General features: G+C 34.7%; 1 protein-coding gene across 1 annotated transcript in view; it reads right to left on the bottom strand.

Moving 5' to 3' along the window:
* Positions 1-9,372, bottom strand: part of LOC136837484 (mediator of RNA polymerase II transcription subunit 1.1-like) — a 174,267-nt gene extending 164,895 nt beyond the window's left edge. Inside the window, exon 1 of the mRNA XM_067102276.1 lies at positions 8,529-9,372. Coding sequence (XP_066958377.1) covers positions 8,529-8,592 — 64 coding nt within the window. The 5' untranslated portion in view covers positions 8,593-9,372. The remainder of the gene's footprint in view (positions 1-8,528) is intronic.
* Between the last annotated feature and the right edge of the window lie 8,128 nt (positions 9,373-17,500).

The raw sequence follows: 17,500 nt of genomic DNA, 5'->3' as shown, positions 1-17,500 counted from the left end.
TTGTTGTTGTCGTCAACACTATTTACATTTAATTTGAATTGAAATGAATATGTCCAGTTGGTGAAGGTGCTGTTTTTTTATTTTTTTATTTTATTTTTTTATTTTTACCGAAAAGTTATTTTATATAGTATATCATCCCATTCCGGTCATCATCTACATATATGTTTTCTTGTACCTTGTGAAGAACCTATATATTTCATAATCATAAATACTGTCATTCTGCTTTCAAGAAAAATATTGTATTTTGTTTTCAGGCCATTTGAGGATTCATAGATTGGAATATTTTTGCTGCTTTCATCATAGAAAATTCATAATTTCTCATTTCATCTTTATTCTTTATATTTTTTACGCTAACAAACATTTTATTTAGTTCTGATTTCCATTTGCTGTGATTATCAAAAATAAGTATGAACTTGCTGTCTCTGGGTCCCATGTCTTGAGGAAAAATAAATATATGCAATATCAGTTCTCTGGTATACCAAATTTAAATAAGCTCTTTATCAGTTCACACAAAATATAAGCAGACTAGTGATGGAACCAGTAAGAAATTTCATTGCCATCCGAACAAAACGTGTCTGATTATACGTCGTCGTTGGATGCAGTGAGAAGTATTAAATAGATTCACATCTTGTCCCTGTTTTGGGTAACCTTGTCAAGCTAAGATTAAATGTCACTTGGTCAACGAAGCGAGGTGGTCATCATCATTTAACGGCTTTATAAAATATAAATGCTGTTCACTTCCCTCTTCATACCTTGTAACCCCCTCACTAACGGGAAAATCTCCATCGTCGATCCGAAAGGCATATATACTCAAGAAATTGGTCGGAACGACCTTCTTTCCACGACACCGTCGTTAGAATAACTAATCAATTAATCACACCATTTAAACCAAGCCCTACAGCCATTTTTAAGGAACACACCAATTTGTCATTCACTAAGAGCGTGTCTGTTCTTGGAGGGTTCATTGACTCGCCTCCTTCCAAACGGGGACACATCTAGAGTTACAACACCTACAAAACTATACAGCCACTTGTGTGAGGTTCGAGCTCTACAACAGGGCAGTCAGCGATTGGGAGTATCGTCGTCGCTCTTGTGGCGTCGTCCGTCGGGGACACCAACTCTCTTCGGTGTTATTGCGTGAATTAGGATGTTCACATAACTCGGTATCTTCATACCGATCAAGTTGTGTAATTATGCGAATATGCTTGAATTTTTTATTTTTTTATTTTTAGAGTTGGATTTTTACTTTGAAAAAACTGGTCGAATACTTTGTTAATTGAAAATAAAATCAGCTTTGGAATCGTAAAATGAACTATTAATACGGGGTTACTTAAAACTTGTTACTGATAAGGATGAGTTTAAATAAAAAAGATCTGAAAATATCCGCTCGTTAGATAAAAATTATTCCGATCTTTATGAATATGAAGGATATAACGTTAATATGATGTAAATTTAATGCGGATGTTAAAAGTGAGGTGAACTTGGCAAATTGACATACCGGTAATGTGGGCTATCATTCTGTCTTTTCCTGGACAGTAGGAGGATTTCAATGCCGCTGAAAATGCCTCATGAAGAGTTGGAGGAGGAGAAGGAGAATGTGGGGGAGGTTAATAGCAGTCATTTGACATTCATTTTGCTGGCGTTGGTGTTGTCTGGTGCTGATTTCGAATATTCATCTTTTTTTTTCAACTATTTCCATAATTCATAAAATTTATATTAATGGTTCTGTAAGCTACACATTTTTTTTTTTTTTTTTTCCGAGTTTTGCCATTATTATTTTCTTCATTGCAATCGGTCAAACTGTTTTTTCCTTGCTACTTGAAAAAATCTGAAAGTGAACAGAATATCAAGGTGATAATCAAATTTCATTGTATGTCATAGTTTATCTCTACTTTTTTATTTATTTATTTATGTTTTTACTATTTTTCACGGAGTCTTTCCGTATTACAATTAATTTTTTGTAACAAGAGCTTATTTTTATTTTCTTTATGGGAAGGGCATCTTTTGCACTTTTCACTGTAGTTGCATATCGGAAACATTAATTAGTTTTTTTAGAGGAACAATTACAGGTAAAAATATCACATATCTTGGTCTAAACCGATGAACTTTCGAAGACTCTTCGTGTTTCCGACAAACGTTTTAGTTCTTTTGCACATTCTTCTGACGGGAAGAACAAGCCTGAATGCACTCCTGTCTCTTGATGTAGTTATCAAAATTTTCACTTGTGATTTTTCATTATATTCGGTGATTTTCCTTTCGGTGTTTTATCCGTAATCTGCACCACAGCTCTCATAAAACCTCACAGTTTACTGGTAAATTACTAAGTGTGTAACATTCCGCTTGAAAAACACACCCACACCCACAAAAAATTTTATCCACGGTGTATGGATGTTAAACAGTCACAATAATTCAAAGAACAGATGTAGCCAGTATATGTGCAGTATGTATGTATGTATATATATATATATATATATATATATATATATATATATATATATATATATATATATATATATATATATATATATATATATATATATACACACACTACGTGAGCATTAAGGCATACAAGCTACTGGGAAGTATTTCACACTAACACTTAAAAAAATTTTCTGGCGCAGTTGTATATTCTATGTGTTTCTTAATAAATAGAATTATGCTTACGTTACGGATAGGTTGTAAAGACAAAAATGAATTGTCCTGCGTATGAGCCTGTAACTTGCACGAATTTTTCGAAGGTATAAAAATTTTCGTGATATTTTCAATTTACTTTCATGATTACATTTAGACATATTCGCTCTTTCCGTGAAAGTTACTTTAGTCTGTTTAATATTTAAAGAATGTAATATTTGATGAGAAAAATTACGATGAAAGTTATTAAACAATGGTGTTGGTATAGATATTTCAATATTTGTTGTTGTTTTGTTATTAACCTTGCTGTTGTAGCTGTTAGCTGTTTTCTTTTCACCGCATTTATGAAAAGTGGAGCTCCAGCGCTGCAGCTGGCATACATCAACAGATCTTATTACTGGCAGAAGCAGGTAACAGCCGTACGATTATCGGCAATTACAAGAAATGATTTCGATGATAAAAGTAACGTTCATTTCATAACGCAGATAATACCATTTACGAAAATTAACAATTAGATAACGTGGGAAATGCCAACCCTAATTATGTTAATTGCAGAGCAACGAAAAAAAATGCCGAAGATGATTGTCCTGGCAACCAAGAAGCATGCGTCTAATAAACACCGTAGGATCCCAGCCACTGCACAATCCCCTGGCTGTATGCCATATGGCAGGAGTTCCCTAAGCGTAGATGGGCATTCGAACTCTCCTGTGTGTGTGTGTGTGTGATTCAGCAAATTTCCCTTGATAGTATGTTACAAGTCCGTCGAGGTTGAGGGCTGCCAAATTACATCCTCGAAGAAGAAAGGTTACACGGGCTTGTTGGGCAAGGCAGGGTTTCTGAAAATCTACGTGGAAGTGGGTTGGGCGCGCACCGGATATTTTTCAAGGAGTACATAGATGTTATCTGTTGTTTATTAAATGCCTCAAGCCATGTTTTGTTTTCCCTGAACTTATGGTGAAATTTTATCGTGGCAAGGATGTCGCGCTCCTACTGTTTTTCCTTTTAGAGAACTTTGTAAGGGACGGATTATATCGCAGTGGCTAAATCATTGAAGTCATCGCAAACTCTACATTATCAAGAAATTATCTGCCAAGAAATATTATGCATTCATACATACGTCCATCCATACATACACACACACATATATATATAATATATAATATACATATATATATTTATATATATGTGTGTGTACACACACACACATATATATATATATATATATATATATATATATATATATATATATATATATATATATATACTATATATATGTGTGTGTGTATGTATAAATGTATGTATCTTCTGTATGTGTGTATGTATTTATGTGTATGCGTGTGTATGTGTTTAGTGTGTGGACTTATATCATAAAACTGACAAAAAACTTCTTTCAGAAGCGATGTCTTGTTTATGTAAAGGAAGCTGTATACTCCTTTTTTTTTTAAATAGATTTCTTCATTTATTTACTATAATGAAGTCAGCTCAATTATCAGAACCGTGTCTAAAGGAATGCTGTATCACTTTAGTGATAAAGTCAGTGTCACATTTCATGTTCTGATATAACAATTGGTTTAGAATATATATATATATATATATATATATATATATATATATATATATATATATATATATTTATATATATATATATATATATATATATATATATATATATATATATATATATATATATATATATATATATATATATATATATATATATATATATGCGTGCTGTTTGCTTACTATGTAAAATGCAAGTATCATCGTGTGATATTCAAAAAACGTATTGCATGAATGAAAAATGTTCATTTACTTTCCCCTTTTTATGCGTACGATAGAATTTCAACTTTTTACTAAGAAAACACAAAAATCACCAAGTATAATTAACTACTGATAATTCCAAAAAAGACAGTTTTTAAGGGTTCCATTGTTGGTACCACTGAATTAAGAGTCAGTTTAATGTTTAAATTTGAAATCAACTGTTATGTACTAGCAAAATAAATTCCTCATCATGAAGCCTCTTGACGAAAACCTGATCACTCAGATTCTGAAATAACCCACCGAACTAAATCGCAAGCACACGCATGCACAAACGCACCGAAGACTTGTGAACTTTATAATAAAAATATGCCATTATGCCGCATGCTTCCCCGTGTCGAATTCTGTGTAGTGGAAAAGATGTACATAAGTCGCTTTTCTGAATGAGGTCTTCTTCTCCCCCCTTTCCCTCACGTCCCTGCAAGTAGTGGAAACTTGAACGAATATAGATCTTGAATTTTATGAGTAAACTTTGGAATCCTCTTCTGTCTGGAGTGTATGTCTGTGAGAGTGTGTATGAGTACGTGTGTGTGTGTGTGTGTGTGTTGGGAGAAGACGAAGAGAAGGCGGCTTGTAGAGACAATGATGAAAAATAAACACCAAGTCCCGGATGTGTGTCCCGTTGAAATTCTCGTTTGCGTACCTTCGGAGAGTAAAAATCTTGGAAGAAGAGGAAAAGTAGATGAGAGCTGATGTATAATTCATTGTCAAACGACGGTGACGACAACTTGTGTGTGTGGTGATGGGGGTGGGGAGGGGGTGCTGGTGGGGAGGTGATCCCTGGAAAATACAAGGCAGGGTTGGAGGTGTATGTGTTTGTAGTGTATAAAAAATTCACCTTTTCCTTTAAATTTCGTCTGGGGTAAAAGTTTGGTTATTTAAAGATGACTTCGTGGGTAAGATCTAAAAGTTAAAATTACGATGAAATTACTATTCAGGTTTCTCAAGTAACAATTGGTCATACTTTTGGAGCACAGGTTGTCAGTAAAAGAAATGAGAGAACTGGGTTAAATGATGCTCGTGTTTAAATCAAAGCTATTAGTCCATCTCCTGAATAGTAAGAACAATTTTGAGCTCAAAACAAATGATTCACACCTTAGTTATAGATGGAAAATAAGAGTGGCCTATACTGACGGGTTTGTTAAAAGGAATTAGGAATTTTCCCAATCTTTGCATCACAGATATACATACTTAACTAACATGGCATGAGCAACACACGCACACACATACATATGTAATATTATATATGTGTGTGTATATACACACACATAAAGAGAACATTCATCCAAAACTTTTTATTAGAAAATATCGTAAAGATTACAAGCACGATAATAAATTGTCATGACGCTGTATATTTCCCTTGTTAATTTTTTTTTTACTTTGACATTACCGCATTTTGTTATGGACGCTACAAGTATACGCAGATGACTGAAACAGCAGTTAGATAATTGCGAACAAAGTAATTATGCCATTAATTATTTTTTATAATTCGTAATCAAACCTGCTTGTATATATATATATATTACATTATATAATATATATATATATATATATATATATATATATATATATATATATATATATATATATATATATATATATATATATATATATATATATATATATATATATATATAATATATATATATATATACATACACACACACACACAATTTTCTTCCTTATCCCGTCTGCGAACTTCTGGTCGGTGCAATCCTAAAGAACTCGTATAAAAAGCATGTAGTTAGCTAAGATGGAGCATATTATAGATAACCAAAAGTGCAGGTCCTATTTTGAGATTAGCGATGCGTTTCATGATCAGTTACCCTGCAAGTGATGTATCTTTGGAATCAGTCGTAACACCGTAAATGAAGGGGATTTTGTATTGACTCAGTATACTGAAGGAAATTACTCAAACGTAAGTGGTTCTGTTAAAGTTGTGAACTTCATTATGAAGTATTTTAATGTACAGGAAGGTCGTCAGTAGTAGATTGTAATTAGTTGAATAAGAATAAAAAATGCTGTAATGGAAAAAAGGACAAAAATTTCCCTTGTATGCTTAACAGCTTGAGATCTTTAGTCATTATATTTTAAGAGATTATCTATCTATCTATCAATGTATGTATGTATGTATGTTTGTATTTATGTGCCTAATGTACACGTACATTAACATCACCACATCTATTTATTGGGCATAAAATTGCACTTATTTTATCTAACAATGATATTTGTTAACATTACAACTGGGATGTTTCAAATGAAGATGGTGATTAAAATGATATGGCTACTAATATTATCAGAAGTCACGTAGTAATAAAAACATTGTGACTTTTGTGAGTGTATTGCTTAATTGTCCTTGTACAAGGTTCCAGTAACGTAAAAATTATGGTTAAATTCAACATAAGAACGCAAAGCTTTTAGAATGGAGGTTGTATAGTATGTTTGAATACATTCTTATCATTAATAGTGATATAGATATAGTAACATTTGTAATGGTTGCAGTCGCAGTAGTAAGAGGAGGGTGCGGGGAGGGGCTGCTTCAGTACATGAGAAATGTGGGTCTCCCGCTACTAATGAAACTGAGTGTGTAAAGCAATAAGGAATGTCCAAGGAGATTTTAAGAAGATGAACGTTACACGAGAGGTAATTCCAAATTACTTCTACTGTTCATCTTTATGCGAGATCCAATTTTACTCTGTAACCCAGACCCGAAGCAAAAAGGAAAAACGAGCGTGATGGAAAAAATAAAATCTCATTCTAAAGTCAAAGAAATAATCATGAATGGAGTTTGCAACTTTGGTAACTGTTTATTCATTTGTTAACAATGTTTGTAAACAACGCCAAATACTCTCTCGGGCTGCTTTAGTCCTTAATGGAATTCATTGTTGCAAGGGAAAAATGTATTTTTTATACTTTTGCATGTTGCTCACCGAATGTGATGTCAATGACTTTTTGTATTTGTGTTTAACTTAATACATGTGGATGCATGTGTAGCCTATACTGTGTGTGTGTGTATATATATATATATATATATATATATATATATATATATATATATATATATATATATATATATATATATATATATATATATATATATATATATATATATAAATGTGTGTCTGACTGTGTGGTGATCTGGCTGTGTAAAATACAATGAATAAAATATTTTTTAATGCGTAATAAATTATTGCATTTTACATGATTTATTTACTTTTATAAATTATTGAGTGTTATCATAGCTTATATTTTTCTGTTGATGGTGTTATCCAGTGAGATACCATCTTCATAACAAACTATATATTTAATCGGAGGGCAAGACAAAGAGAGAACACCTTTATTTCCGTAAAGGAAATTAATTACAGTGTAAAAGTATTTGTTATTACTGTATGCATACATAATTCCATTATATTTATGTGTATATATATATATATATATATATATATATATATATATATATATATATATATATATATATATATATATATATATATATATAATATATACACACATACATACATACAGGTAGTATCACAATATTGGTTAGTTCTTGGAAAGGGGGTATCAATCACGGGTATGGCTTTTTATAAAACCATCATATTCAGTCTGTTACCTTAATTAATCTAAATTAAAATGCCTAAAATTATGTACAGACTACAGTTTCTTATTTTCAACTGTCTTGCCTATTTAAGGTTATGTGGAAAGACGGCGCCTCTATGTGGCATCCTTTGATAATTATTTTTATTCATTAATTAATTGCATCAATCAGCTCACCACTTGCTTAGCAAACAGTCCTCCCAGATATTAAAAAGGTAAGAATAATATACACGAAGCAGACACCAGCGTAAGGACAGAGAGCGAACTGCAGGCGGTGTCCGCTTTTGATCGATGAAACGGCTTGCATTCCACACCTTTTGACAGTTTGCCGACACAACACAACGGGGAAGAAAACGCTCGCTCTACGGTAGCGTTGGCTTAACGTCTGACTACTTGCGTCGATATGAAGGCATTCAACAGCAATTTAACAATCTGATCAGTTTTTCTTTTCATATCTCTACAGGGAGGGGTGCCCCACTTACCTTTTTCATGACCATCTGACTTGAATCTATCGGTGTCATTGGGCTTCGATTCCACACCCAACATGGTACTATTGCTCGTGAGGCTCCGAATATGGTCGCTTGATTGACACCGTCTCTCTCCCTCCCTCTCTCTTTCTCTCGCTGGTGTCTCTCTCGTTGCTAGTGTCGTCACATCCCAGGAATCTTGAGATAGAACTCTCTATCTTTTTAATCCCTTTCCTCTCCTCTCTCCCTCCTCTCTCTCTCTCTCTCTCTCTCTCTCTTTCTCTTGCTCGGCCGTTACGTTTAACGGCACGCACTTACACCGTCACCAAGCCATGTTACGGCGGGTTCTTTTTTTTTCATTTCATGTATCCCCACTTGTCTTTCTGGCTCCTCTTCTCACCCTATCTCCTATCTCCTTCTTTCTTATATTTCTATTCTTCCTTCACACACTTTCGTGGTAGGACTAGGTACAACGATTACCTTAGTGACTTACAAACCGCTCGAGATATAAAAAAAAATGGGAACGGGGAGTCCATTGAGGATATTTTTTAAGGGAAGTGGATTTTCAAGAGACGGGTATCATCATCATCATCTATCTATCGGTCAGTTAGGGTCGAGAGAGAGAGGACTGAAGTGTTGTTACAAGGCTCTGTAAATTCGACAACTTTATCACCTCGTATTCATGTTTGCCAACTCGCTGTGCCTTTCATTCCCTTTTCAACAAACGTGCAACACTGAATGTAAAGACCACAGGACGTGTGCAATGCTTGCCACTATCACTTTTATATTCCCAGCAACCACGTGCACATGAAGTGTACACCGCTACGTCCGTTGTGCACAACGTCTTAGGTCAAACTCCAGGGTGGGCCTGTTTAGGGTTGGGAGTGCGAAGAGCGACCCGCCCTACACCCTTGGCCCCTCCCATCAAAGGTGGAGTCGCTCTCGAAAGCCCCTCCCCATTTGTCACCAAGACTTAAGTTATGAATATTCGATAAATTTCGTCTGGGTGACTGAAGTTGTCGAACACATGGGGTAAGATGGATTTGCGACTCCTTTTGCTTATTTTCTCTTACGGCTCCGAATAAATAGTCACACAGTAAAATCTTTCTTAGTTAAAACCGCTTCGAGTGTGTGCGGTGCGATAAGCTCCGCCCCTTTACAAGGGACTTGGACTGTCTCGGGCGGAGCGAAGCCACATAGTTGACGGCTGTCGGGATGCTCGCGCAGTCTGTGGGCAGCTCTTTCGAGCTTAGCACGTGGATGGATGCTGCCTGCTGTTTTGTCCGCTGTTTTGTCGGGCCCTGTAGACCTGCGACTCATCGATGTTTCGACTGTCACGCAGTCTTTGTTCCGTTCGATGCTTACTTTGATGCCACAGTGGCGCACGAAATCGTTGCAATTGAAAGCAACTTCGGTAGCAGAATGATCTATCTTGTAGAATGCAGTTCCTTTACATCTTTCATGCGGCATTCAATTCCAGGCCATAAACGCTTACGAAATATTATTATTGATAGGAACTTCCAGAAGGTTGGCTGAGCGACTCGTTAGTTTGTATCTGTTTAAATGCATATTTTCCCTTCCTGTCGCAGTCATTCAAACGCATTGTTTACCCAGTTTTACATTGGTATGAGTGCATTAATTAGAAATTATTATTTAAACAAGTAAAAAAAAAAAGATAATCCTGAGACGTACTGGGCCCAATGCCTCTAGTTTATCAGTATTTCGGCGAAAGTTGCCCTTCCTTATTCACACATACAATTATATATATATATATATATATATATATATATATATATATATATATATATATATATATATATATATATATTGTACAATGGTATAAGAAGGTAGATTTTTGTATTTAGACGTTGATGGCATTGTCTGTCTTTCATATCATGCAAATTGCTGTAGACAAAGCCATTCATTTTATTCTTAAAGTTGTATTTCAGTATCAAAGATATTCCCAAATCTGGCCAGGTAATATTCTGTGGGCTATACAGACTGGCATACGCAGACGACCTCACTATGCCAGAAAACGACCCCCAACTGACTTTTCTCTCTCTCTCTCTCTCTCTCTCTCTCTCTCTCTCTCTCTCTCTCTCTCTCTCTCTCTCTCTCTCTCTCTCTCTCTTCGGAGGTCAGTGATCCACACGACTTCCAAGCAATTGCTAAACAGCTTGTGAATGATGTACCCTGTTTTGTAAACGCTCCTATAATTGTTTCATCTTTTGTACACTATGCCTGTTTTTTTTGGTTTCGTAATGAAATACATCAGATTATTATTTGTGCTTTAATCATCGTCGACATTATTAGAACTTCTTACTTTAGAGAGAGTTATAGTGTTTGTTATATTATCTTGCTTGTTCTCATTCATCTTATTTTCTTCAGACTTTTGTTGTTGCTAATCGACCCTATTCCCCTACGGACTTTGACTTTTATTATTATTATTATTATTATTATTATTATTATTATTATTATTATTATTATTATTATTATTATGTAAAATTTATCATGATACAAGTCTTAAAAGGTTAAGTAATAAAACTGACAATGGAGCTAATGACTCTCATAAACAATTCAATTTTTCAAATAATTTTATTGGCCCCTGATAAGGATGATGTCATCGTAAGCTCAAACGTGTATTAACATCGGGGTCACTTCCTTGGTCATGATGAATGATATCATCATCGTTAATGTTCATCATATATCACTATGTTGATCGTTTATGTTCATCATTATCCGTTGTGATTGTATAAGATCAGCTGGACTACTAATATTATTTTGTTACTTGACTTTAACTGATTATTATTCTTTCATTACTTTCTTTTTTATTGAATATGATTTTAATATTTATTTCGTGTGGTGTGAAGAAAAGGCTGGCAGTTAAGCACAAACAAAACTCAGCCACTGTAGATACGTGTTTTAAACAAAAGCAAAATAATTACATTTTGAGACCTCTGTTCTTGAAGTCTATCAGTAATGCAGTTCAAGGCTACATAAACAGATCCTATAATTGGTAAAGTTGTAGAGTAACTTTTTGAAGAAAATTATTCCAAAGTAGCTCTCGACCTCTTTTGTGTGTTATGGCCGTTGTTTCCTCCCCTCAACCCCTCCCCCTCTCCCCTTCCCCATCTCGGGGAGAAAGAGAGAGAAGGAAGTTCGCGTTTCAGATCATAATTAACAGCCGGATCGCTTTTATAAACCCCGTCTCTGTGGACCGCTTCGCTTGGCGATTTTGAATCGGATCTCGCTCCATCTTTTCCGAATCATATCCGGAGCGAGCGCGCAGTAATCTCTCTCTCTTACCAAATCGTATCGGAACTGAATATGTCCCTCTTGTTTTATTTTCTTTGACAAATGCGTCCGACTGATGTAGCTACGTCTTGCTTGTAGCGAAATCTCATCCCTGGCTCGAGTAGAAAGAATCTATGAGGCCCTGTAAAAGTGTTTAAAACAAAAATGGGTTGCGAACTGATGAATGACCTTCAGCCACATTGCATGAAAAGTTTGAAAATTGGTTGTGAACTATGTGATATCACACAGATGAGCATTATTGTTCGCAGCAGTAAATAACTTGTTTTGCACATGTGATATCTTTACTGATTATTTATTGAAGTAGGCTCTAATAGCGAAATGTTCAAGATTTGTTTGCAGGAATATTAGTTAATAGTAATCTGCCCTTGAAATATGAAAACGATATAATTTGACAGCCATCACATATGCATGCTTATGCAAGTATTTAGCAGTGTACAGTGCTTGGTGAATATTTTAGGACTATCTTCTTTAATACTATCTTACTTGAGGGAAATGTATTTTTTTCTTGAATATGACTTGTCATACCGGCTCAGTTATTTATAAAGCTCTTCGGAATTAATGATTGAAAACCAGAATATTAGAATGTTAGCATTCTTCCTCTTTCAACTAGAGTACTCTGCTCTTGTTGAAAGGTACTGAACTAATAGGTGATATCTATAATATCTTCAGCGGAACACAAACATGAACGCGCACGTACACAAATACAAATATACGTATGTGCTTGTGTATATTTTTGTTATTTTTTTCCTTGAAGGGTATGGCTAGAGGTGTTACTCTTGTTTCAAAGGTAGGATTTTAGATGAGGATGCTCGGCCATGTTCCTGCCCCAAGGATGTTTAAGGAAAGTGTGTGGCATTCCTTGTCCCTCACCAGTCCAACGGAACGATGCTTACTTTCGCTGATCGGGAATCCAAGCGGTGTATCGACTGATTGTTGCCGTCGCCAATATACATGTACATATATATATATATATATATATATATATATATATATATATATATATATATATATATATATATATATATATATATATATATATATATATATATATATATATATATATATATATAAACATATATACATAAACACACTCACATATAAATTTATATATAATTTTATTAAAAATGCAAAAGTCATTTCATCCACATGCTAGGTGCCTGTAGCATTACTAATCAAGCTCATTAAAAAAAGATTAATTATTGTTAAATGAAGGGAGAAAAAACTAATAAAGTAAAACTTGGGAAACCATCCTGTGTAAGTTGCGGCTCTTGCTGATAATGTATTCGACATGATTGAAAAATTTAATAATCGGCGTTGTCGAAAAGGAAGGATCGATTGACCTTGCCAGATGTTGAGTTGCCGATCATCGAATCAGTTTTTGAGAGCTACTAGGAATTTTGCCTTCGTATTGAAATAAGCCCCTTAGGAGGGTATTGCGGTCAGTGCGCCCCATGCGGTGGACTGTAGGCATTGCTTAAGGTTCTTTGCAGCATCCCTTCGGCCCCTAGCTGCAACCCTTTTCAGTCCTTTTACTGCACCTCCGTCCATCTTCTCTTTCTTCCATCTGACTTTCCACCCTCTCCTGACAGTTGGTTCATTGTGCAACTGCGAGGTTTTCCTCTTGTTACACCTTTCAAATCTTTTACTGTCAAATTCAGTTTCAGCGCTGAAGGACCTCATAGGTCCCAGCTCTTGGCCTTTTACCTAAATTCGATATTCTGTTCTGTTCTGTTCGTAGTGGAATAAGCGAAATACATCAGTTCAGAGGAAGTTAACTGCTCAGGTTGGTATTGATGGGACCAGCTTTTTTTTTTTTTTTTTTTTTTTTTTTTTTCAAACGAGTCACTGGCTTTGAACTAAGTAGGCTATGTTATTCGTCACAGTTACGAGTTTATTTCCAGGATAATTAACTTATTTCGTGTCTGACAGTTTCCTTTTTGTTTGTTAGTTAAAAGCATGAGTCTGCACTTCGTTCTATCGTTTATGGTATTGTCCTTTTGTTTACCATTGTATAATACATAGCCACATTTTTCCTTTTATTGCACATATCGTCCTTACTGATATTGATTTTAGTTAAAATGTGCCTTTCTCTTGTACTGCATAGTTTTCTGCCTTCATATTTGATATCAGAGTAGTCGAATGCTCTCTCTCTCTCTCTCTCTCTCTCTCTCTCTCTCTCTCTCTCTCTCTCTCTCTCTCTCTCTCTCTCTCTCTCTCTCTTACGTAGGACAATTAAAAACACAGAATTAAGGATCTCTTCAAGAAAATGACAATATTCTAGTTCCATTTTGATATACTCTATCCCGTGGTAAAGTTTTAACTATTCTCTTTTTTTTTTAATGAAGTTAACGACAATTATATATGTTTTTACTTTTAGCATTTCAATTTGTTGTTATCGTCATCGTTGACGTCATTGAGAATTGTATTTGTTGCTATTATTATTATTATTATTGTTATTATTATTATTATTATTATTATTATTATTATTATTATTATTATTATTATTATTATTATTTTTATTATTATTATTTTTATTATTGATGTTGTTTCTGTTGTTGTTGGCTTTGTTGTTGCTGCTTTTTACAGCTTGCCAATCTTGATGAATTACCAGTCTTATCAGTCCGAATATTGCAACTTCTATCAGTGTCTTATCATTTAGAGATCACTTACTAAGTAGCCAGTTTGTCGCTGGGTAGCTGAGCCTTATAAGACTGTGACATTCAGGTGACAACTTAAATTCTTGATTTATGAAGGGGCTTCAAAGTAATTCTTGTTTTTTATGGGTCAAGGGGATTGTTTGCCTTTATTTATTTTTTCTGATATGTCTGAGTGAATTTAGTCCTCACAAAATTTGTGTGAATTTTTAAAATATTTTCCTTACATTGCTTTCAGACGTTTTAGCCTATATATTGTATGTACACCTATGTGTATCTGGATAAATTTTATGGAAAACTATATCAACACACTCCAAATATGTTGAAATTGTTCGTCTTGACAGTTAAAGTTGCACAGATTCACCGAACGCCTGTTTATGTCTTATCATACAGAGCTGAAAGCTCCTTTATTACTTTAATTACTAGTATATATATATATATATATATATATATATATATATATATATATATATATATATATATATATATATATATATATATATATATATGTGTTTGTGTGTTTATATATACATAATATATTTAGTTAGTTGTTTTATAGAGTTCATTATATAATAATATACTATTTGTTTGCTGGAGGTTCACATCCAGTACTTATTCCTTTACATATTTGAATATCATCCCTAGCCCATTGCGTTTTTTATGGTGGATTATCCAGTTCAAATCTCCTTTTAGCAGCCAAGTAAATTTGTAGCATGAAAATCTAGTTTTAATCCGCTGATAACGTAATGCCATACTGTCTGTAAAGATAGGGCAAAACAATAAATTCGTATTAAGTTTATTCCTCTGTTAACTTCAACCTGGAATTTTAAGACTGATATTTGTTGTGGCTTTAACGCCGCCCGTGAATCATCTGGGCTTGCGATTGTCACCCACTTTTCAGTATGATCAGTTCATTATAGTTTCTGAACAGGAAGCACTCCTTTTTGGTCAACAGTATTTTTAACAACATACCAGTATCCCAATTCTGTGTGACCTAGCTAGTAAGATGAACCGCGTCTGCTTCAGTCCCCGTCGGTGGCAGTACCATCACTGCACCTCACGCGGTGCACTGTAGGCATTACTGAAGGTTCTTTGCAGCGTCCCTTCGGCTCCTAGCTGCAGCACCTTTCGTTCCTTTTACTGTACCTCCGTTCATACTCTGTTTCTTCCATGTTCCTTTTGGCAGTCTCCTAACAATTGTTTCATAGCGCAACTGCGAGGTTTTCCTCCTGTTACACCTTTAAAACCTCCTTTCCTCTAAATTTATCCTCTCAGCACTGACTGAGCTCTTAAATCCCAGCGTTTGGCGTTTGGCCCAAATCTTATATTTCATTGTAAGTCCGTTCAAAAGTTTCTTAACGATGGGACTTGCTATTTGGTCTTAAACTGATTTCTTTGAAAATACTATGACACTTAGGCGTGACACTTAGGCAGGGTCAGGGAAGTTGAGGGGGAGGGGGGTGGATGTATTTGGTATGGTTTTGAAATAGATTATTATTTGGGCTATTAATTCACGATTTTGTAAGGAGACTTGGAGTGTAGATGGACATGCCAAGAGACTTTTCGAAAAATCGTTTTTTTTTTTGACGTATGGATATATTTCTTTTATATTCTTGTGTTGTTTTCCTTACTGATATATTGAAATATTTACGTTTAATATTCGGTAACTGATCATACTTTCTATCTGTGCTATTGAATAATCTTCATTTCCCTTCATATTTGTTGCCAAAATGTTCTAATATGTTTCCTCGAATAACATAGAATGAATTCGTGTTGGATGCTAGATGATGAAAGTAAGAATCCTTATCTTTGAGTTTAGTGGTCGAACGTGGTTCATTTTGAACCAGCCCCTTGAAATCCTATCGTATACCCTGGTACAGCTGCGTTATTCACTTTGGTCATGTTTGGTCATTCGCTCTCTTTCTTTATCATTCGTAGTCTCTTCTTAAAACCATTAAGATGTTGTCTTTTTATTCAATATATTTTGTCTTAATAATACATGTGACACTATATTTAAGTGCATGTTTAAGTTAACGTAGTATCTAAACGTTCTTGCTCTCTGCCATACTGAGCTCATAGATAAGTGATAACGCGTCTAGCTCTCACTTTGACAACCAGCGTTCGCATCCCGAGCCAAACTAGGTGAGTAGGAATATGGGCGCGTCCTCGCAAAATCTAGTATGCCTCTGTTGACCTATACAGTGAATTGTGTACCTAGTTGTTAGTCGACGTGGGTAGTATCTGAAGAGAGAGAGAGAGAGAGAGAGAGAGAGAGAGAGAGAGAGAGAGAGAGAGAGAGGAAGGAAGGAAAAATATCAGATGTGAATATTTAGTACCCCGTCAAAACATAGAGCATCAAATTAGGAGGTCCTTGAAGAAACATACTGCACAAGCATGAACTAATATGGAAAATGAAAATGAGGTAACTGGTGTATAATTGTGTTTGAATTTTTTTTCTTTTTTTTTTTCGTATGTCGTTCTTTCATATCGCTGCCGGCAACGTTTCTTTAGCGTCACTCTAACAATTTTATCACTTGCATTTACCTGTGACAACTTACTGAGCAATCTAAATTTCCTTTTTTCTTGCTTCGTGGATACTGCTATATTTTATGGTGCTCTTTGTTGTTTTTTTTTTTTTTTTGTTTCTTTAGCAGGTGAGATTGTTAGCTGTAAAGACAAAGGACGTAAATAACTGCAAGTTAAGAGAAATGTGATTAGATATGGAATTTGATTAATACAGTTACGATTTTCTCTGTAATTGTCACTCGTTCATTTTTCCTGTCCTTTATATCTATAGCGTCAGTTTATTCAATGTAGTATTTGGGCTTGGGACGGGTAAGAATATTTGTAAAATTTCAAAAAGGAGATCCTGGTCCCCTCAGCCAAAAAAGACCAACATTTTCGTTACTGATTTACCTGAGCGGTGCTAACTGTTCTTACTTAGACAAAAAAAAAAAAAAAAAAAAAGCGATTGAATTGGAACAACCAATAAAAGTCGGAACGCAGCGTAAATTTTTA

The sequence above is a fragment of the Macrobrachium rosenbergii genome, chromosome 59 (genome assembly GCF_040412425.1).
Source record: "Macrobrachium rosenbergii isolate ZJJX-2024 chromosome 59, ASM4041242v1, whole genome shotgun sequence".
NCBI classification, from domain to species: domain Eukaryota; kingdom Metazoa; phylum Arthropoda; class Malacostraca; order Decapoda; family Palaemonidae; genus Macrobrachium; species Macrobrachium rosenbergii.
The sequence above is the reverse complement of the archived record's forward strand: the minus strand, read 5'-3'. Positions and strand labels throughout refer to the sequence as shown.